This window comes from Athene cunicularia (assembly GCF_003259725.1).
Source record: "Athene cunicularia isolate RWA chromosome 4 unlocalized genomic scaffold, athCun1 chr4_part1, whole genome shotgun sequence".
NCBI classification, from domain to species: Eukaryota; Metazoa; Chordata; class Aves; order Strigiformes; family Strigidae; genus Athene; species Athene cunicularia.
The window spans coordinates 28132160-28156061 of NW_020799098.1; the positions used below are offsets into that span (position 1 = coordinate 28132160).

Sequence of the window (23902 nt, forward strand, 5' to 3'; positions counted from 1 at the left end):
TGGAAACATTCAAGGCCCGTTTAGATGGGAATTTGAGCAACATTGTCTAGTGGAAGGTGTCCCTGCTCACACCAGGGGCGCTGGACTAGATGACCTTTTAAAGGTCCTTTCCAACCCAAACTATTCTGTGATTCTATGATTTGCATATGCAAGACTGACAAAACAACTGTAACCCAGTAACCAGAGGTGATGTTCCTTCCCATCATCTGTATTGAATTACAAATTTACTACTAATAAGAATATGATAGTTACTACAAAAAATACTGAGTAATCATCTCCTAGTCTGTGTTTGCAGAGATCATTATTTCTATGAATACCTACTGAGGCTTCTAAACTTTGCTGTAAAACATGCTCTCCATCAGAAAATTTTTAATCAGAGCAGTCAGTCAGGTGAGCTTACAACCTTTTTCATTTGAAAAAAAAAAACCAACAAAACACAAAATAACAAAACTAACAAAGTTGGTAGACAGCAGAACTCAATTCAATGTCTTAGGTACAGTTGTGGGCATGCTACTGATGATATAAACAAAGTAACAACTGTGTAAAACTATGATTAGGTAAAAAGAATTAAAAGAATTTGGAAAAAGTTACTTTTCCATCACTGAACAGGAATAATATAAAGCTCAAAACAAACACAAAGCTCTTTAATGTAAGCATCCCACTATCATTTTAAAAAAGTAGTATCTTGCCTTTTATCTGGTATACTGACAGTTTTTAGGTGCAGAAATTAAAGAACATAACATTTGTTTACTACCATTTGTGAGAGGACAGTTAAAACTGTGTAGTGAATATAGTGAAAAATATCTAATTACCTCTGGCCTTCTTTCAAGTGCTTCCTTAATTATAGGATGTAATTCTTCTATTAGTTCCCTGAATTAAAATAAAATAATTAAAAGGATAAGAACAATCATCAAATTAACATCTCAATTGAAAGCTGTTGCACAGCAACTAGTGTTATGTTAAAACACTCCCAGGTTTTCCTTCTTTACTTGTAGCTTTCTGAATTAAATCAGCATTTAGAGATGTTTCATAGAAAGGTATCTTCCTAATTTAAAGACAGACTACCAAATGGATGTCTCAATAATTACCACCAAATTTGCATTTGCCAAGTATTATGGCATATTTCTATCACAGACTATTTTAGTTTATTTTCATATTCAATGTTTAACAAAGCCTTAAGGTGCAAATAGATAATATTAGGGAAAAAAATGTTGGCAGCTTATTATACAGTGCTCTTTCAGTTGTCGTGATGCATTTATTGTTAATAAAGATTGTTTCTTTAAGGCAAGTAAGTCTGACAGAAATTAGACTAGTGTCTGTGAAAACTGAAAAGCAACATGCTTTGATGCTGTGGTTACATTCCCTATTTGTCCTGAAGCTCCACAGTCTTTATTACTACTCTGTTCCTTCTGACAAACTAAGACTCTCTTATGAGTCTAAAAAGGGGACAGGGAAAGGGGAAGATCAGTAGCATGGATCTATGCAGACAAAATATTAATCTTTACTTTAATTTTGTTAATATATTAACTACCACCTCCACTTTAGATCTGTTGGAGTGTGACACATTTGTCTAGTTCCTGTGCTGCTGTAATTGAGACATATCAAAAGCATAAACTATTTCAAGTTTTCACGGTAAATGACTGACTCTGCTACCTCATTCAAAGGTTATCCTTCAGAGAATGGGTCCAGGTGTTCAGAAAGCTGCACAAACTTTTGCAGTGTGCTCAATTACAAGAGACTTAAGCATGGTTAGGGATTGTTTTACACTTTCTTTCAAACATAGAAAACACAGAAAATAATTTGGAAGAAGCTTTTTTTTTTGTACTAAAACATAACAATGGGTCAGCTTCCAATGGAGAGGAAGAGACACCTAAACAAGAGAAAAAGAATATTCTAGCGAGTTTAAGTGGACTTTAATCCATAATGAAAAAGATCCTGAGTAGAACATACCAAGTGGGGAGGAACAGTGCTTAAAAAACCAAAACAATAAAATCACTGCAGAGCTGAAATGGTGAAGGCTGGGCTACAGTTAGCATCTGGTGTAAGTACATACATCAGAGAGAGAAAAAAAGCTGGTCATCAGAAACAAAATATAATATCCATAATAAAGGAATCAGAAGCCTGATGAGAATCAGATTTTTTTTTTTTTTGAAAGTTTGCTGAATTAATTGCTTTGAATTTAAAAAACAAGGATTTCTGGTGCAATCCTTTCTGAACTAGACTTTTAGAGTTATGATTTAAACTAATCAGTACATCTTCAGGGTCATGGGACAAAGTCTTGTTTTACTCCTGGTAGGAGAGTAAAATCAAATACGATATAAAATTAGAAGATTGTCAAAGGAATAAACCAGAACGTTCTAACTGAGAATTTGGCATTACGATTTCAAATACATCCTTGGCTCCTCATCTGCCATAATATGGGACACATAATATGGGACACGATTTCAAATACATCCTTGGCTCCTCATCTGCCATAATATGGGAGAGAAGCAGCATCTCACTCAAAACCAAGACTGTTAGTGATCCCTGGTTTCAACTCCAGAAGCAGAGTTGGTTGCTATTGCATGGTACAACTTCATAACTTCCCACTGTAAGAAGTTGGCTGCTGTTAGAGAACATCTGATACTAAGCACTGGCCTTCCCACAAAGTTTTATTCCTCTCAGATGCTCTTGCTCTTTATCCATCCTCCATAAAGACAATTATCAGTTGAGGACAGTAGCACAGAGATGCATTTTAAAACTCATGGCTTCCTGGCATAGAGCTGTCTTTTCATCTCAGCAAATTTGTAACACACATTGACAGTACAGTACATTAGGTTTTGAAGAAAAGTAGATTTCACTTGAGGTAGGAATGCCACAATGGCTAGATAGTCTGTTTTGAATTCAACATTTATATAAAGATTTGTTACAATAGGGTAACCAAAAGTTTTGGATTATGAACTGAATACAAACATGTTACACATGATGTTTGAAATTAAATTTACAGAACAAGTGACTTGGCACTGATTTAATTCTGCAGTTACCAGCATCCAAACCACCCACATGGACTTGTCATCAGTATAACATATGAGAAAGGTGTATTAGTTATGAAGTTACAGGAACTTTACTCAGAGGAAAAAAAAAAAAAAGAGAAGGGGGGGAGAGGGATGAACCACAAATCTCATAATCTTCAACACTAGTCAGAAAACAGTTATAACTAGTATTTTATTCCACTTGATCCAAAAATATTTTATTAGAATACAGTTATCACAAAACTCCCAGGCATAGAGAGCTCAGAAACATGTTTGTTGGCAATAGCAATAAGGAGAGCTTAGTAACTCTTACAAACATGATCATAATTAACATTTCAAATGTTAATAGTCCACACACTACAAGGGCAGCCTTTAATATCAATACAAGTCAAATGTTTATTGATTCAATTAACTTCTTTTTCTTTATGCAGACATGACCACTACGTAAAATTATTACAACCTCTAACAATCTTTATCACACCACTAAATGCTAAAAAACGGTAATCAGTTTTCACAACTTTTTTAATTCTTAAAAGAAAATTAAAGCAAACCTTTTTTTCCTGAGCTCTGATTCCCCACCTTTCTAATCAATTAGCATAAAAACAGATAAAACACAACAGTTACCTAAAAGCTCCTGGGTTGGTCCTGCCAAGTCCCAGCACAAGGGATTCTGTAATTTCCATGCTCTCAGAGCGCATCATTGGAACTATGTGCTTAAAGAGGGACGAAGGGGATGGAATGCCAATGATCTAAGAAGAAAACCAGAACAAAACAGAATTAGTTACCAATCAGGTGTTGTGACATTAAAACATCTGCTGTAATTTTCCAGTCTTCTCACATTGATCAGTGACTTAAAATTATAAAAATTAAATTTTTGATCTTTGGCATGAAAAAAGACTTTCTGAAATAGTAAAGTAGTATTAACTACTTCTCCATTCCTTGTATAATTGAATTTTCATTGTCAGATGACAATTAATGCCTCAATATGATAAACATGTTTGGTGTATCTGCCCTCCTTAGGGAGAGGAAGCAGACTTCTGGTGTTCAACTTCTTAGACTCCATTGCAGCTCTCAAAGAGAACAAGGATTTCAGTCTATAGTTTCTCAGATTTAGAGAAAGGATCTTGGTAACAAACAAGTGGAATAGGCTGTTTCTGCCAAAAATATGCTGCATAGTCCATGAGTTATCTTCACCTCTACTGTACCTTCTACAGCAAGCCAAAAAGGAAAAGAACAAAACGAAGCAAAACAGTAGCAAAAAAAAAAACCAACCCCACAAAAAACCCCAAACAAAACCCAAACCCTAAAAAAGAAACCCAAAAAACAAAAAAAAACACCCAACTCTGCAGGTGAGATGAAGCAAGGCAGATAGAAAACTGTCCATGGTTGGGAAAAAAACTGCATCATGCCTGAAAGGTCACTGGTTCAGTTACTGAAGTGAGAGGTTATTTGCTCAGAATTGGAGAAGCCTACCGACAGAAAAAAAAACTAACAAACCCTTAATGGTAAACAAAACATTTCCTCATTACAACTAGATAAGACTTTGAAATCAGGTTAATGTTTTCATAATGTGATTAGATTTTGCCATAAAAAACAAGCGCAAAAAGCATGGACTGGGAGAAGCGAACTGAAACACTATATAGTAAAGAAATGAAAGACAAATGTTTTCAGACAAATAACATGAGTTTTGAAGAATCATGACAGTTATTATAACCCTCAGGTGTCTCTACTTCCAATAACACATAGACTTATTTACAGTAAGTATTAGAAGAACCTACTCTTGAATCAATGCTATAACCACTGTCAGGAGTAGACGCCAGCGTCTCGGGAGGGGAACATCTCACAGAGCCTGTGGAGGTGGAGGAGTTTGAAGAAGATGCTGCACTGCAGCAAAGAATCAGGTAGTTTCTCCAGAGCCCAATATAGGAGTCACTACTTGTAGTAGTATTCACTTTTTTTGCATTGATAGGGCTGCTGTAAAAAAAACAAAACAAAAACCAAACAACCCTCAGTACAGTAAATAAAGCTTACCAGGTCTCACTTGTTTTTATTATTGAATTTAGTTTTCAATTATGTATACGCCATTGCTTCCAAAATTGTTAACATGGTAAACTCTGAATAAATTGTTCAGAATAGACCTGTACATCAATAATGTATGCTTTTATACTCAAATCTGTTGAACTACAATATGGCCAAAGTTAATTTTTACAGTAGATAGCTTTTCTCCAGATGGAACTGCTTCAATTTTTTGTTATATAAAGCTGAATTCAACCTAGAGAAAATATTAACAGTCCATACATCACCTCACTGAACCATAATGATAGGATGATAAATAATGTCTCCTCACTGAAACAAAATGACATGATTATAAATCTGGAAAGTATATTCAATATGATAACACTGTAGTTACTTTAGAAATTAACTTACTTTATATCCACTTGTGGAGACAGCAGTTGGAGTCTGGTATAAGCAAACGTCCAAGCATAGCTTACAGCTGTTGGGCAGTGTTTTGGAAGATTTTCCTGTTTCATAAAACTTGAGAGGCTTATAATCCATGGATCTTGGCCTTGAGTCACATGTGCAAATATCCATATATGTGATGGACTGACCACATCAAACTGGTGGCTGATTGGAGAAGAATTCCAGTCAGCCAGAGTTTGTAAATCTATTGAACTGGGACAGTACAGTAAAGTAGTCTGTGTGCACAGAAAAAGAGAACAAGACAATATTTAATATCCATGTATATGAAGTAACAGTCTCTTCATTGTTAAATATCTAATAAATTATCCCTGTCAAAGCCACATTTGGAACAGATAAAACACATTGCTTGATTTATGGAGTCTTTACAGAAATTCCTAATGTGGACAGCTATATAAACATACTGTTTGGGGAGAAACTGGATATTAGGAAATAGTAAATTCTAGAAAAAAGTCCTTTCACTCATGATGACTTAATACTTCCACAAGATTCTGGACTCTAAAAGCCTTATTACTGAATCCCAACTTGTCTCCTATACCTAAAATCAGAAGAGCTTTTCCTTGATACTTAAAAGAGTTAATGCTAAATATATAAATATGAAATTCAGCTGCTATTCGTTGACAGTTACTATAGCTTTCATCATGGATGAAGGACACATTGACTGTTAGGGGGTGGTCTATGCTTCAAAGAAATTTTAATCTACAAGAAAATGAGAAAAAACAGATATAGACATAGCCGTCTGTGTGTATATGGTGATCATGACACACAATTGATCACAAATCATACAATGGTGGTGTTAGCCTCACAACATTCCTCAAGGTTTTGAGGTGTATTTTTTGTTCGGTTGGGTTTGTTGTTTGTTTTTGAAGTGGTAAATTGCTGATAAAGAATAGCATGAACACAGTGACACTATCATTTAAAATAGATATAATTTCTTTGGGACAATTTTGCAGAATTACCTCATCTTACATCCAACAACATAAAAACTCTCCTACCTGGTCAGCCCCAGTGAGATGTATGAAACTCTCCAGGATAGTAGCACTTAGTCTGTCCATTACATCTATAGCCAACTCATCATCACTCTACAGAAGACAAAACGCAAATCAGAAAAAGCTTAAAGGAAGTAAAAACAAAAGTAGTTTAATTAAACAGTCATAAGAATGGGTCCTCAGCTCTTACCTTAGAAATTTCTAGAAGTGTGAACAAGGCCCTTATTTCTCTGAGAACACTGACAGCTAATCTCCTGGTGGCAGGTCTGGTGCTGCAAAGGATGACCAAAGCAAAGCCTTCTACCACATGAAATACACTGGAATAAAGGGTCCTCTCCAGAGGAAGGGTATGGGCAGCCCCATTGGATACACCATGCTAAGGAAAAGATTGCAGAAGTCAAGCAAATTAAGAAAAAAGTAAAACACAACCAAGCTACAGTTCCATTACTGGTGATGGCAGAATTAATCATAAGGTATTTAGATCTTGTTTGGCTACTAGTCAAATTTTGCATTATGAGAATGGCATAATATCACCTACTTTGGTTTTTTTGTATCTCTCTGAATTCAGTCCAAATATGCATCACAAGAAAGTCTTTCTTATTTCACTTTCTCATCAGAATGATGAAGTGAGGGCAAAATTAAAAATAAGTAATACCATTATGTATCGTAGAAAATTAAATTATTTGAACCCTCTCTGTTTGCCAGTAAAAATGGTGCTTTTTACTAGTTCTACTGTTTAACCACTCCTACTTAATATATTTCCAGTTACACATGATGACTTTTGGTGTAAGCGAAAATGTAGCCTTATGAATTAGAATTTAGGTAATATTTAAAGTGTGGGGGCTTTTCGCAATTCAGATTTAAAATAATAGGTCTAAAAAATCTTCAAGCACTGTAAGAAATTAAGTTTTATTACTCAACCAATAAAGTCTACTAATAAAATCGTATGTAGATTCAAACAATGTTTTAACATCAAAGGACCTTATATAGAAATACCTGAGAATCTTGGTTTTTATTGTGCATTTGGGCTGCTTGTTTCCACTGATTTATGAGCTGCACTAACATTTTTACTGCATTGTCAAGAAGTGTTGGGTGGACATCAGTCACTTCACGCACAATAAAATACACAAATCCTGAAAGAACATCTTCCCGCCAATCTGGAAAATCAAGCATTAATGCTTGGAGAGTATTGAAAGCCAAGGCACGAAGTTCTTCATCCATATGAATTGTCAGCCTGTTTAGAAAAAATACCAGTATCATCACCCTATATTGGCATACACTTAACCAGCCCTTACAAACTGAACTTTGGTGTTAACTCTTCCTTCTTTACTATACAGTGTAGAACATTTCCATGGAGATGCATTTTCTGCACTGCACACATCTGAAATTGACTACTAGAAGGTGCTATTACTATAGCAAAATAATGCAAAACTTCATAAAGCTTAGTATAAAAAAATATTTTTCAAGAGAGATGGTCAAGTCTTTCATACAGGCACATCTTTGCATGCATCTGAGCAACCACCTTAGAGCTCAGTAGCCAGGCACTCTGTGATGTACAGGTTATTTTCTTCAAATTAAAATTTAAAAGAACACATTCGCAGCATATTTTGCAGATAAATTAGCTTTACTTTGGATATGAGAAAAAAACTTGCAAAAAAACCCTTTGCATATATACTTAAAATATGTCTGAGCCCACTATGATAGAAGAAACTTATGCAGTACTGTATTATTATTTAATATTTCATGCCTTTTATGTGATTTTTGATAATGAAGAAAAAGTGCTAGAAAAAGTTATTCTCCCACATTATTACTAACTTTTTAATATATGTAACTCAATACATATTCAAATGAACTCATAATTTCAAAGCTAAAAGCTATCCTGTATTTCTGCACCATGACCCTTCTTGTATTAAAAATCAAAATATTATAAGAGGAAGGTTTATCAATCTAACAATACATAGAGACTGTTTGCATATACAACTACATATTCTCACTGAATGCTCAGTTTACTACTATCAGTATTGATAAGGCACATTCAAATGAAATTGTCATGGAAGAATATGGGTAGTGTTGGATAAAAAAAAATGGGAAAAGGAAGCAGGTTTAGTAGAGAATAAGAAAAATTCTTTCCTGTAAGTGCCTGTCTCACATCTTGCTCAAACAAGAATGCCTTTCTGATAATTTACAGTATTAGCGATAGGAGGAGAAAGAAAAGAGTGTGGGGGGAGAGAACATGCCAATATTAATAAAAAGACAAGATACAATTAAAAAACAAAGCAACATTCTTTTAAAAAAAAAAATTCTCTAAAAATAAGTGCAAGATCTCCAGGATAAATTTACCTCCTGCTACCCGGCCAGTAACACTTGACCAACTGCAGGAGGTAGGCAGGAAGAGGAATAATAGATTCTGTATGCAGTGGACTCACACCACCTAACCTAGTGCACTTACAAATTCTTATACACACAGCATTTGAAAAGGAACATCCACTAAGAATTTCATTTCCCTTACCTTGCAAGCAATTCAATGAGGTCAGTTCTGCTCATGCCATCTGGAATCAGTCTTGGGATAGCAGCAATACAAGTTCTGAACAAATCTATCTTAGGTTTTCTCTCACCCCTAGAAAAACAGTTTATAATCAACAAAACAACATGAAAATTTACTTCAGTACACCACAAATATTTACAATTTCATGTCAAAACTAAGGAGCTAACAAAATTTTTTATCATTAATGAAATTAGTGTTCATTTAATAGTCAAGTAAAAAACCAATTGTTGTAATTCATTAATGAAGGCATCTGCAACATTACAGCATAAAAACAGTATGATGTAACTGTGACAGTAAAAATATTTTAATTCATTACATACGTAATCATGTCTTCAGGTTCTTTATTGGACATCTGTACACTAGTCATGCACATGGGTCTTCCAACTTCTTTGTCCAGATGCCTAAGAATGCTATCTAGAGCTTTTCTGACTTGAGGGTAGTATATGGACATACCTGCAAAGCCAAAGAGTTCCCATCACCTCTTTCATTTGTTCTCATTTAACTTTCACATTTTTTTATTAAAATATTTGCCATTTATTCAACTTAGGACAAATTTCTTCTTGTACAAAAGATGACATGAAATACACATTTTAAATGTCAAAAGAAATGCATGTTAAATGAGTAGTAGGAGGTATTATATGAAAGTAGAAGTTTCCCTCAGAAAGAAAGTAAACAAGGAAACAACCGTTATTTGCTTTTTCATCTTCTTAGTTCCAAGCATTTTAGTTCTAGTTTAAATTTTACGTGTTGAATCAGCCCTTTAGTGATGACTACCTCATCTGCAGAAGATCAATACGTCAGAGGGATCAAAACTGTCTTACTCCACTTCAGCTGTGGGAAGTGGGACATTTGGGACTTTCTAGTGACATCAAGGGAAAAAAAACTGCCATGCTTCTTTGTGCTAATTCAGCAGTGCAAAACACTTCAAAAAAAGTCATTAATTCAGTCTCGAACACCAGAAGATCAATACTGTCTAGCAAATCTCTCTAAAGAATCAAAGCCATTCTGTTAAAACAGACTATCATTAGATTCTCACTAACAAAATAAATACAGAATTAAAGTTACACAAAAGTACTACTCGAGAATAATTAAGAACATATATGCACATTTTGGAATGCCAACTTACAAACAAATACAACATACCTATAAGTTTTGCTTCCTCATCTGTCAGCGTTTTATTAAGAAAAATTTTCTTCACACGCAGAGTATTTCCTGAGGGAAGAACAACTCCTGTTGTTGGCATTGGTGGTTCACCATCTTTCTGCTGCAAGCTATCTGCTATGACAAGAAAGACTCTAAGGCCGATATTCATCCTCTTCAACAGTAAAAAGGGGAAGAAAGAGAAAACAGAAGAAATTGTAACGTTGAAGTAACACAATGAGGCAAAACAAGCATTGTATTTTTCTTCTCTTTCAAACAGACATCAGCACGGTTCCAGCAGGACAGGCATTATTTAAATGTTACCTATTAGGGTAATGAAAATAACAAGAATAAAGTTTAAAGCTTTAGTGTAACCCCACAGCTCTGATTCTAGTTAGCTGACTTGGCACAGGCTAATATACCAAATATTTCATAGTACAGAGCACTGAAGGACTTAATATGAATCTTGAGAATGCCATACTGAAGACAGACATTGCTTAAACATCTCATCTGTTAAATGGGGTCTTGAACCGTAAAAGCTAGGTACAACTTCCCTGAAAAAAGGCTTTACAGTGCTACTGTAACAAAAAATCACACATACTTACTGAAATTGTTGTTGAAATTAGTCTAAACTGTAGTACTGGTGCTAGCTTACTCACCAGAAATGAAACAGCAATTGTGCACGAATACAACTGCTACTTCACTTTTAGAAGAACACCCCTTCAGATAGATATTCACTAACTAGTTTTCACTCTGGCTCAAAAACAGTTAATCACTTTCCCCCAAAAATATCCCCCAGTGCTCTGTTCTCGCTACATGTAAACAAGCTTTTTTTACCTCTGGATTAATAGTGAAGGTTTTAGGTGATTTTCCAACACTAAGAAGATCAAATATTATTTCTTTCATTGCAAAATCCAAACGTTCCTATAAAGGAAAACAGTTCAATATGATTATCTCTTTTCTGTTAATATGCATAGTTTAATTTCTTAGCTTTGCAAAGGTGCTGGATATGATGTCTTAAAATTAAAAAAAAAAAAAAATATCGAAAAATGTTCCTTTGTCCCAATTTATTCTTATAACTTAATGTTCTTTTTAAAATATAGTACAATTCAACACAGCTCTTCCCCTGATACGGTTGAATAAATTCCCAGACAATTCTGCTCAGGTCGAACACATTTCTACAAATGAGCTAAACTGTTTTAGATAACAAAAAATTAGTGATAAAAAGAAGAGCCCTAGGAAACAAATATAAACAGTGAAGGGTTGTGTGTCCTGCTTCATCCCAGTGTGATTAGAAGGAAATAATTTTGGAAGCTGAAGCACAGACATCTAAGACAGAAAAACACATCTCTAATCTATAAGGTTATAGATAAATGAGAGTTTAGCTTGTGAGATCATATCCTGCATTTTGATATTATGACAACAGAAGCACATAATGCAATACTAAATACATACTACTGCATGCATTGCATATTTCCTCTGTCTACAGAGGCCAGTCTCCAGGCTAAATTAAGTGGATACTATTGTTTGAATGTGTTGTCCCTTATAAAAATGTTATAATGGATATGCTAATTATATTACTGTATTTTTATATATATATATATATATACACACACACACACACACACACACATCCACAACAGTGCAACATAAATGTAAATATTAACCATCATAATATTCATCCATAACAGTTTCTGAAGTTTAAGTAAAATAATTTTGCCACTGGTAGAAACAGAATTAGTAATTTATTTTATGTATTTGGGGAAATTCTATTCAAGATCTAAGACCATTAATTAAGCATAAATATTTCAAAAACTAACCTTAAATTTACATTTCTTCCATTAATGTTCACCCTATTCTTTTAGCTCTGCATAGATGTATTCTTACCTGAGCAATGAACTGAATAATCTTCACAAATATATTCAGAGGTGTGTCTCGTGGGACCACACTACGTGATCCTTTTGGAAAAAGTGCTGATACAATGCTCATGAGACGGCTACAAGAATTTAGAAACAAAAAGAAATAAAAAACCTTTTTAAAATAGCATAGATGTTACAGTTCAAATCCACAAGAGTGTGGGAGGGATACTACTAAATAATACAGAAGCTTGGGACCGGTAGGACCAACTACAGAAGTACAGCGCTCTGCTGTCACAGGCAACAGTATCATGGGTTCATTTATAAAGTGACCAAGATCCTGCTTTAAACTACTTAGTAACAGTCAGGAGGAAGAGCAAAATCCAAATGACACTTCCAAATACTCATGATGTTAATTTATATAGAAAACCTTTTAATTTCTAGCCCATACTTTGTGATGGCCACTTCATACCCTATTTGTTCTAGTACCGTTAGTGCCTTTCAACATTAATAAATATCCTGCTGCTTATCTCTTTGTCCTCTTCTATCCCTGCAAAGACAAATGTAGTCTCTATTGTTTCTCTTCATCAAAGTAATCAAGTTCTTTCTTTTGGTTTTCTCTATTAAGACGAAGTCTTTGTTCCCCTGTTTACCTGACTAGACCATCCCCGAGCTGGTTTCAAGATCTCTTCTGAAATCACTAGAAGAAAAAAAACCCCACCAATCAATAGTTTAAAATCCTCTGCATAATGGACTTACCTCTGAGTTACAGTGTTGCTTTCACATTTTATTCTAATAACATAAACCCACAATAACCTATACAAAGATTCCAGTGCAACTCGGGACATTTTGGGATCTTTATTCTGTAAAATAAATGAAAAATACAGTTACTGTTGCATATGAGACACTCAGAAAATTCTATTATTACTCTTTTGACTTTTAAGAATGCTTTCAATTTTTTAACAATGAAAACTGATGTGTTTAATAATGAATACAAGCTTTTAATGTTTTCATAAAAACAACCCTATAGTGCATATTTCCAATACTACCTGAATATTTAACTAGTAATTCCAGACTATTTTACACATCTTTCAGTCTGAGAGCAAAGGAATAACTAGAAAGCAGATATTCCTCTTGAGATGAACACCAAGAGTATATTGCTTCCAAGAACTTTTCTCAGAAAGCCATTGGTAATGAATACCTACTTTATAGCAAATCGACTTATAGTTTGTCTAAAACATTGGAATAGCTGCTTTGGATCAGGCACAAAGTCCATCATTCAGTTTATGACAGCAGACAGTAGCAGGTGCAGAAGAATGCAAAACAGGGCAGGCACACAAGGATCATCTGTGGGTAAGCACTCCAGGCTTCACCCAACATAGTCATTTCCTGTGGGCTGTATTAGTGGTTACTCCCAATGGATTTTTATTGTAAAAACTAAGCTAGCTTTTTCCTGAATTAATATAAAATCTTGTGGCATAAATCAGTTTATTCACTGTATGAAAAAAATTTTTTGGGGTCTTAAAGATGCTATTAGGAGTCTAGCTTTGCTACTCCTAGCTCTTAAAGTGTGTAAAAAACAGTAAGTAACTAACATTCTTCATACTAACTCCAGCAAACCCTTTTCCAACGCTTGGTGTACTTATTATTTTGAAGTGCCCAGAGAAAATCTTGGAATTGCCCATAACTATGAATTTATGAACAGAATTAAACGATTCCCAGTTGTCTTTTCAGACATTCTCTCAATTAAAAACAACAAAAAAACCCCACCAAACCTAAACAAAACCAACAAAAAACAACAACAGAACCTCCAAACCACACCTTTCCCCATCTCTAGTCATGTCCCTCTGTTTCAAGACATACCTATATAATGTCTTGAGCCTAACTAATTTCACATTTTGTGGCCTCTACCACAAACCAATGAGTCAGAATAGCAGACTACTATGTCCTCTCGGGACAAGTGGAGTGCAATTTCACAAGAGGTGTAAGTGGATCTAAGACAACACTGTTGGAAAAGTGATGGTCTCATCCTTGGTTCCCTCCTCAGTCTCACTTCTCCCTTTGCATTGACTCTAGCAGTAAGAAAGTCCAATTCACACCAGTAAATTTATCCAAATAATTTTATGGCCATATCTGTGTGATAGACTATACACAGGAAAATAATTTGGATCGCTTTAACACTGGGGGGTCAGGACTATTGATTTTGGCAGCAGCTCACTTTAAGAAAGGCTAAAAGCCTACCACAAAATCAAAGGCAAAAGTGGTAATTCACAAATAACACACATTTATCCGAATATTTAGAGGGAATAACTTAACCCGTCTATATCAGTGATAATGCTGTTCTATCCTCCCTTCACACTCATAAATGTGTTCCTACCATCACCTCTGAATTAGCACATCTGCAACTAGGCAGTGGGTAAATTTTGGAAGGTGATCCAGACAAAATCTAACCAGTAAAAAGTTACATCTGTCCCTGCTTAGTATTCAGACAGATAACTGTCCCACTGTCCAGTTAATTTACCAACAATGCTTCTATGAGGAAGAAACAAACACTAATAATTGTACAAGAAGGCGAAACTGTGAGTGTTTCGATTTTAATCAACAGCAGTAAACCATATTATTGCTCATCATATTTAATCTACAGGCTAACAGTTCTTGATGTTCAAAGTAGGCTGGTGAATTCACTGGTACATGCATTATCAAAGTCTTTCTGAAATGGGACATCTAGAATTGAGTAATGTTTCAATTTTCTTATTTCTGATATTCCAAAGGGGAGTTTAATTTATAGGTCCAAAAGAAAACCAAATATTTACTACTGGCTTTAAATCATCTATTCAAATAATGGCATAGCTAGCAGATATTTTATAATGTGTTAAACAACATTTCATTCGTTAGGAGGTTTATCATCCAATACAGCTACTTCTGATTAGTTATGACAAAGCTTGCTTTTTTGTTTAAAAAAAAAAATGTATAACGAGGCATTCACCTTTAAATATGGGTTACAAAATAAAATAAATACAGTACTTCTAATTTCTTAATCATTGAAAATTTTCATTATCTCTTCCTATGACTAGGAACTAAATAAATATGCTAGAATAAAATGGCTTTTTGTGTCTATTTTATGGCATACTTCTTGTATACTTGGTATTAATATGTCAGTACTTCCTTTTCTCTTTGAGATTACTGCAACTAGAATACAGTATGTATGGCTATGTAATTCACCAACCTGGTTGAATTTCAGTCTTTTTAGCTGATGCCTGTCAGCTTTTAAAGCATTCTACCTGTCATTTTTTCCAAACACAGTTTTGTTTAAAATCCTAAAACTTTCAACATAAATTTTATCAGCAGACTATGGAATACGCTGCCAAGAACTGTATCTGTGTTACAAACCCAAAAAAGTAAGAGCAAATCTACAGTGGTCATACATGACACATTGAAATGAGTCAACAAAACATATCTCAATGAAGGCAAGAAACAAAATAGCATATTTTTTCCATGTTAGTCAAATGTAGTCACTTACTGAAGAAAGTACTTTTTAATACTGACGTTAAACTTTTCTTCTGTTCTGAACTAAAACAATTTCTACTTTTTAAAACCTGCAAAACCAACAGTGTAAAAGTCTTTCAAGTTAGTGCACTGCAAGTTGTTACAGTAAATCAGTTTCATATTTTTTTACTGTGAAAAAGGTTTTCAAGTTTGCTCGCATGCAAGACACTTCTTGGAATGAATTAACAGATAAAAACATACAACTGAATAGGTAGTTTACTTCCAGTGGAAACATGCAACCACTGTTCAGGGAAAACAGCTGTAATCTTGATACTCAATCTCACAAAGCCACATTTTTACCCCCCAAACAAAAGCTGGTATTAGATAATTTTCTAATCTTTCTCCTTTACTCCCTGGCAAGAAAAAAGATCTTTGAAACATTAGCTATTCTTAGTCCTGCTGCTTCTTAACAGTACTACCTGCAATTTTGCAAAGAAAGGAAAGCACAAAATACAACAATTAACATAAAACCAAAACAAAGTATTTACATGAGACAAAGCAACGTTTCACTGAGTTACAACAACATATTAACTCACCTGCAGTGTTTCTATTTGTTTTCTGATACTGTTGTTAGATGGCATCTAAATAAAGCAATGTGAGACAGCAAAACATAACAAACATGAGAATGGAAGGCACATGCATGTTAGATGAAAAAAAAAGCACAAAACCAAGAGATAGCTGTCTAGTAAGGACTCTATTCAGTAGAAATACAGATTTTGCTATAGTGACAGAAAACGCTCCTCCAACTTTCAGGGTTTTGTGGTAACAGACACTAAGGTTAAACTGTGAAGAAAAAATATAATTTTTTTCACCAACAGTGGTGCAAAATGACACTTTTCTCCTATTTCAGCAGCTTTCTTAAATGCCTCGTCCTCTCTCCAGAGAGGTGGTAAGGATACCACAACAACTCAGCTTTATCCAAGAATCTATCAGATTTCTTGACAAACCTGCTAGAATTAGTCAATCTAAATACTGGTCAAAAAAGTAAGCAAAATATTTTACAATACTGACCCAGTGTTATTGTCTGCTGAACAAATTCAGGATTTTGCCTACAGAACAGCGTGTAAAGAAATGCCCTGCTGGGCTCAATGTTGAAGCAACCGCTTTGTGGGACAAGGCCAGCTGTACACATATAAAGAAACATCCTTTGGTGCACTCCTGGTCTAAACTGACTCCTACAACTCAGTTATCTGCTATTTGCATCAGTTCACATCCCTAGACTTCCACCTTTCAAGAAAGCCTGGGATGGTTTTCCCATACAATAAGCCTGCTTTCAGGATAACCAAAGGTAATGTGCACTGAAATCCAGTACAAAGAGTTTACAAGGGGAATAAATATTTCTAGTACTGGATTAGGATTCAGAGCACTCTGAGGAGCATTATCAAGTACAGCATAGCACCAAAATACTACAGGGTAAGGTAGGGTATGAATGCACTATGCATCAGGTACTCTGGAGCAACTGCGAAGATGTGAACTTTCACAGCATGGTGAAAGGGAAATTGCTTATTTCTGTCACCAAAGTGTAACCAATGGTGTTCATTGCTAGGTTAAAAGTTTGCACTGGGCAGTCACCAAGGAATAAAGTGAGCACCATGAATCCATGACCTACATTACCTCTTGACAACTTGTTAATGGGAGTGTACTCTTCACAGAATATCTCTATGACAGAGTTTAAGTCTTGTTATTTCAATCATAAATTTGTTAATTTTAATTAATACAGCAAGGGTGGATGAACCTTTTTTGGTACTCTTCCAGTTACTCTCAAAATTACTCTCAAGATTACTTTATTAAACAACAATGACACTAGGGATGACGGATTTTGAATTCTTATTGCGTTTTATGTATTAAGGTAATTGAAAATAAAATAATTTTGGTCATTAAGAAATCAGGAAATAAAATGGGGAAGGGGAAATCTAAAAGATTAAACTGCTGTGAAGTTCAGATTTATAAATTAATGAGATTACTTACTACAGAGTGCATGCATTTAATTAGCTTCAGAAACAAAGCAACACATTAATTCATAAGACACATGAGGACGGTGGGGGTGTATTTTTTCAAGATTAAACTCAACAAAGTTTCTGAACAAGGTAGGCACCCAAAAAAACAATATAGCATTTGGTGGGCCAAATTAAACCGAGCCATAAAATATCCTAAAATTACTCACTGATGGCACAGCATCGTAACACTACAAATTCTGAATTGCAGAAATTCCTGTGTAGAATTTCTGCTGAATAGAGCCTTACAGTAAATGTGTTAAGCTGTTAGTGGTTAACAAAACTAAGTGAAATATAAAATGCATGCTCAGCAACTACCAGTTAAACTCATTGGCATTTATGGTTTTAATACATCCATTATCAGCAATGGACATTATGCCAGAAAAATACAACTCCTAGATTGTAAGAATTTTTTTAAAAGCTTTAAAAACAAAAGCAGCCTCCATAAGCAAAAAACAACAAAACAAAAATTAAGACAAATATTGCAAAAGAACTGCAATGTTAGATGAAAAATATACAAAACCCCAACAAGCAACAGAAAAGTGTGAAAGATGTCATGAAAACAAAATGACCCTTAAAAAACAATCCAAGCAGCTAAACCTGTTTCCTTTCCACTTCATGCTGGTTTACGTATGTTACTAATAAGCTCTGGAATTGTCACTCATACCTAACCAGAATGAATATTGTGAAGATGGATCAAAGAATTTATTAAAATTATCAAGACCAATACATTAGGCAAAATCATGAACTATGCTAATCAAAATTAAGGAAAAGAACATGTACAACAACTAATGCTACAAGTAAGTCACTAAAACAAATCCCTACTTTCTAAGTATCTTGATCTCTTTATCAACCGACTCATGTTTACAATGCTATTATCAACTGAAGCCATGAGTTAAAGAGACACTGTAATTTTTATTAGGAAAATATACATCACGGCCTGTAGATATCTCTTTTCTGGACTCCCAATTCATTTTCTATTCCTTCAATAAGTGAACAAGAGAGAGAAATTTTGCATTTACTATACTATACTTCTGCAGATTTTACTCAATAAAACTAACAGTCCCGAAGGGGGCCCCATCTATTTCTAGCATTATACAGCATCACAAAACTTACTACTAAGTTTAATATTAGTGGAGACTTAAGACATTTAATTAAAAAAAAATATATTTCACAGTGTCCTTTTAAACAGCCAAATATTCATCTTTTAATTTGGCACAAGAATGCTAAGAACATATCTGAATAAATGCTATTGATTTGCAACAGTTCCTGAATTTGAAAGGATTCTTACCTTTAGATGTGACAAACAGTTCTGCAGGAAAACGTGCCAGTTATTTAAAAAAAACTGTTTCTGACTGACACACAACAGGCAGGTGATCAATGGATACAAAGCCTACGAGTAGGGGGGAAAAAGAATTGATCAAATTTTTCTTTGCACACCTCCCAAGTCTTGTACATTGTGAATGAGACACATAGTCAGTTCTCGTCTCTCAGTCCTGCAGTTTTAGCATTGCATAGCAGCCTTTCCCCTGCACTAGGACATGCGTGCCAGGAATGGTGTCCGGGATATAACCTAAGTGCTGTAAGAGCTGTAAGACCAGGGCAGTGGGACCATGGTGAAATTCATCTACTAGCAAGGCCTGATCTCAAAGACCAAGAGCAGATCTCACCCTTCATACAATGTTCACTCTTCCCCTGCAACCACATGATTCAGTTCATCCCACATGCTGGGAGAGGGAACTGTGTCTAAGAAGAATATTTAGGAAAAACATCATCAACTCAGTAAAAACCGAGACAGACTAAGTTGTCAAAAATGTTACTTCTACTCAAGATCTACTTTTAGTAAGGAATTAAGTATGATTTCATAAAGTCTGTGAATATGGAGACTAGCATGACTTTGCTTTGCTTTAGTAACATAAGATTTGTTTAAACATCACATACTTGAACAGAATACATAACTGTGACAAATAAAAAATCTGACTGCAATTATCTTGTTATGGAGCAAAATTAAAGAATGAAGATGAATAGGTAAATTGTAATCTTGATGTAACAATGTTTCTGACTTCATAAATAAAACGACATTGTGAATACTAACATCAACCACTTTATGTTAGTCTTACACAAGGAGTTTAACCATGTACAATGACATATGCTTTATATGCTCAGAATACCATGGCTGCCATGGTCATCAAGAATTACCAAATACTGCATTAGTAAATTATTTAAATCCTTGCTAAGATGCAGTCTTAGGGAAAAAAACCCCACAGATATTTATATCTGAAAGAGGTAATAAAAAATACTAGGAAAAAAACACAAAGTGGATGAGGAGAGGAGAAAACAGGCTATTAAGAGGCTGCTATTTTGCTAGAAAAGTCTTGTCTGACACTACCATCTTTTAATTAAACATAATTTAAATACACAGGCTCCCTGAATGCAAGTTCTTTTTAAAAGAGACATTAGATTAAAGAACTCTGTGCTAAAACCCACTAAAATAATCAAAAACAAGCATTAACTTCAAGACAATCTCACAAGCGAGCTAACAGAGCACATATCTTGCACAAAGAAACAAATGAAAATTAGAGCAAATGCACATACACAGCATGAATTTAATTATACTTGAATTGAGGAGTTGATTTAAATTAACACAGCTGTTAGCTTTTTGTCATATAATGTACTAGCTTAAAAGTCTAAGATAAGCAAAATGGAGAAGTTGAAATATTTCTTTAAAATACCAGCGAATGCTTCTTTCTTGAACTCAATTCAAAGGTAGTCTGATAAAGCATCTCCACAAAATTTTTCAAACATGGCACATTCACTTCATTTTTAACAGCCTATTAAAAAAATACACACATAAATGGATTTAAAAGTTTATACATAAGGCAATTTAAATATACATTAAGATGTCCATGAATGCAAGAACATTCAAAAATTAAATCTCACATTAGGTAAGTATTTGAGTGCATTTATCTGAAATATAAACAGAAGCATAAGAAATCAGGTCATACACTACAACAATACAGTTAAAAAAAGCCAAAAGCCCAACAAAACAAACCCAAAATCCATTAAAACCCCACTATTTTAAGAATGTGGACTGCATTCTATACTTAAAGAAGAAAAAATATTAAGACACCAACAAACAAAAGCTACAGTGAAACTCTTAATATTTTTAAAAATATATGAAATAATGCTTATAATCTATAACTTTTTCACTGTTGCCCTCTTCAATGCTCCCCCCTTTTTTTACATACTCCAGTTCTGAAAATTTAGGAGATGACACACAGGATTACTAGCCCATCAACTATGTAAGTTGTCTGTTCAGCTTTCAGAATTAGTGAAACAGATATATGGAGCCCTACACCTCTTTTACCCACTTTGTCCTTCCACAAACTAGGCAGCTACCTGCTTTATAAAAACCTCTGCAAGTCTCTTAGGCTTCTCTCTGGATACCTGTGATGATCCATTTAAATGTTATTCTCAACCTGCTGTTTTGTACTGTGTTTCTGCTTTATTTATCAAATTGAGGGGTGGGTGTTGGAGAGGAGCTTGGATTTCCTGGAAGAGATCCTCTATACTCATAATTTCCCTATAATTTCTGATAGTTTTTATTATTCAAAGTTATTAAAAGATACATCACGTCCACCTTGCTAAGAACACTCTGAAAACATGGGGAAGCATAAAAACGAGTGTGTAACATCTCTGTAACATATACAAATCCAAAAAGAACAAACTGAGATAGTACTTATGTTTTAAAATAATTTTCCACATACGCCCAGTTATTTATGTTTTGCTATTCTTAAGCTATAAATTGATCAGTAGCCTGCTAGCTCCACATAAGAAATTAGTTGTTGCCAGAACCACACTGTTGCTTTGGGATATAATCTTAGGCTTATAGATCAGCCTTAACTTCCCTGCTGTAAAATATGTTGTCATCCATCATACCTCCAGGGTCCAAACCAGGTCCTATTTTTTTAAAATGCCTGAATGACTAATGACAGTATAGAAATCACAATGCAAAAACCCAAGAGCTTCCTCACTTAAACAATTTTCTATAACCAAGTTACAGAAAATCTAGTTTCAGTTCCTTCAGCTCTTCAAGAAGATTCAAACTTGCATTTCACATCTTCCAAGAAAATGACTAACCCTCTCAACTGCATCTCAATCTGGGATAGGGCTCTCCCCTTTTATTCAAGAAGCTCCATTTATATGAAGTGATTAGAGACTCAATGAGTCAGAAGGAAAGATCAAGCCTCCCTCACCAAGCATTTAAAGTGCTGCTTCAGGATATGTTTGTAGGAAGTGATCCACAAAACACACACGTTCTTTACAGGCAGTGAGAGTGCCTCCGCAGTTACCACCGGATAGTCCCAATTCCCAAATGCTGCTTCAGCCTCATTACTGTACATGCAGTTTTCACTATATTTGAAGTATGATTTTGCAAACTAATATCAGTATTAGCCTAAATGCTAAGTGCTTTCACTATGCACCCCTACTTCAACTACTATGCAACTATGGAGTTCAAAACAACAAATGCGTTCACTTTTTAACCTGACAAGAAATACTTCTCTAGAAGAATACAGTAAGTCTGACCAGGTAAGATCAAGACTTTGGTCAATAAACAGCTACTATTGACACCACCTCTTTGTCGTCATGCCTTAAGAAGAAAGATTGTCTCCTTTCTAAAATTCTTTTTTAAAAAATTCAAAGGTTGAGACCAATGAAGGGACAGAAGCATTTCCCCATGGCTCAGGGCAAGACCACTTGAAAGAGGACACAGACTTCAGAGAGATTTATCTTTCTTTTCCTTCAAGATTCCTTACAATCCCCACCTGGCATGCTAGTCTTTGTAGATTCCATTCTACAAAACAGGATCTACAAGTCCCAGTTCTCCATATATATAGCAATATATGCCCTGATAACTGGTCATAACATGGAGCCATGACCTGCCATTTTTCGGGCCAGTGTGTTGAACGCACTGTGGTCTAACATTTACTAATACAACTATTAGTTTAGACAACAGTTACAGCAAGTATCCATCTACTACAATAAACTTTTTGAGCTTGTGGTAAATGGTCAACTCAAAATATACTCAGCTGCCATAACTTCTCATTGACCTGTGGACCAAGCTTTACACAACCGAGCAAAGCGGCCTGAGAGGATGGGGGAGAACCTGTCCTGACCAAAAGCATTCTCACAGTTACAGGCACTATACATCCAACACTGTGATGACATCAAGGTGTTTTCCTTGTTTATGGCTGCTGAGTAAAACTTCTGGCTTTAGATTTAAAACACATACAGGAAATGACTGACTGTTCTTCCACTTGAAGGATTACATCTAGTGAACACACCTGTACAAACAATTTTTATTTAATTAGCCAAAACCTACGTTCTTTCTTCTTACATAGGAGTTCATACTCTCTCTATCAGACTGTAAAAATGTTACATATCTCGGTTTATTCTAGAAAATCTTAACAGGTTTTGGCTAATAAAGTCAGTGGGACTCTTGAATAAATATTAAGCCATTAAATATTAAATATTGAACAAATATTAAACTAAGGAAATTTCAAATTTGTAGAGCAAGTATAAGATGACACAGTGCTCTAGTGATAAAAGAGTCTAGAAAACAGACAATTTTAAGCAGTTTTGAAAAAAAGACTGAAACTAGCTAATACACGAATCATGCTGACACATTTCCCTTTAAAAGATTATGTAGGTGCTTGTAATTTACTTAAAAGTCTTTCTGAATCTCTGAAAATGTAATATTTGTGAGGATTAATGGAAGCAATTTTAACAAAGAGAGCCTAATTGAAAGTGAGGGGAATAGTGGGGGAAAAAAAAAAATACTTACAGCAGCCACAGGGATGAGAATTTCCACAAACAAACCAGCAAGTGCATGTTTTATATCTTTATCTTTTACTTCTAGGAAGTATTGAGCACATTCCTTAGTGAAATATTTAGAAAAAGGAAGACAAATATCACTATGCCATAAAAACCACTAGCTGTATCACATGAACTGCCAGTTTGAATTTAAAACATGCAATATGTTTAAGTCAGTCAAATCTGATAATATCAAATTTACAAAACATTGGAAACTTTAAAACCTGTTTTCCCAGGAATTAAAAAGAAATTGAAAGAGTATTTGTAATACCAGATAGCTATTTACTTTCTACTCAGAATATAAGGAGTACTCAGAAAATAAATAGGTACTTTTTTCCTCAGATTATTCTGAAGTTTTAAAAAACAAATGCTTATCTCTATTGAAATTATTAGAAAATAATATTTTAATTTTCATTTTCAAGACGAATTTTATGCAAAGTAAATTTTACAGCAATAGTCCATAATAATT

At 34.6% G+C, this 23902-nt stretch overlaps 1 protein-coding gene across 15 annotated transcripts in view; it reads right to left on the reverse strand.

Moving 5' to 3' along the window:
• The window catches only part of FRYL (FRY like transcription coactivator), a 168898-nt gene that overhangs the window by 61111 nt on the left and 83885 nt on the right, over positions 1-23902 (reverse strand). For 10 of the 15 annotated variants that reach the window (XM_026846615.1, XM_026846614.1, XM_026846603.1 and 7 more), the window contains 17 exons: positions 23405-23497; positions 20292-20390; positions 18851-18952; positions 16102-16146; positions 12779-12882; positions 12051-12159; positions 11001-11087; positions 10167-10338; positions 9344-9476; positions 8988-9095; positions 7475-7712; positions 6669-6854; positions 6485-6571; positions 5439-5707; positions 4790-4985; positions 3636-3760; positions 813-870 (listed from right to left, as the gene is read on the reverse strand). In XM_026846615.1, the coding sequence (XP_026702416.1) occupies positions 813-870; positions 3636-3760; positions 4790-4985; positions 5439-5707; positions 6485-6571; positions 6669-6854; positions 7475-7712; positions 8988-9095; positions 9344-9476; positions 10167-10338; positions 11001-11087; positions 12051-12159; positions 12779-12882; positions 16102-16146; positions 18851-18952; positions 20292-20390; positions 23405-23497 (2211 nt within the window). The remainder of the gene's footprint in view (positions 1-812; positions 871-3635; positions 3761-4789; positions 4986-5438; positions 5708-6484; positions 6572-6668; positions 6855-7474; positions 7713-8987; positions 9096-9343; positions 9477-10166; positions 10339-11000; positions 11088-12050; positions 12160-12778; positions 12883-16101; positions 16147-18850; positions 18953-20291; positions 20391-23404; positions 23498-23902) is intronic. The other 5 variants (XM_026846616.1, XM_026846617.1, XM_026846611.1 and 2 more) reach the window with 1 other exon arrangement.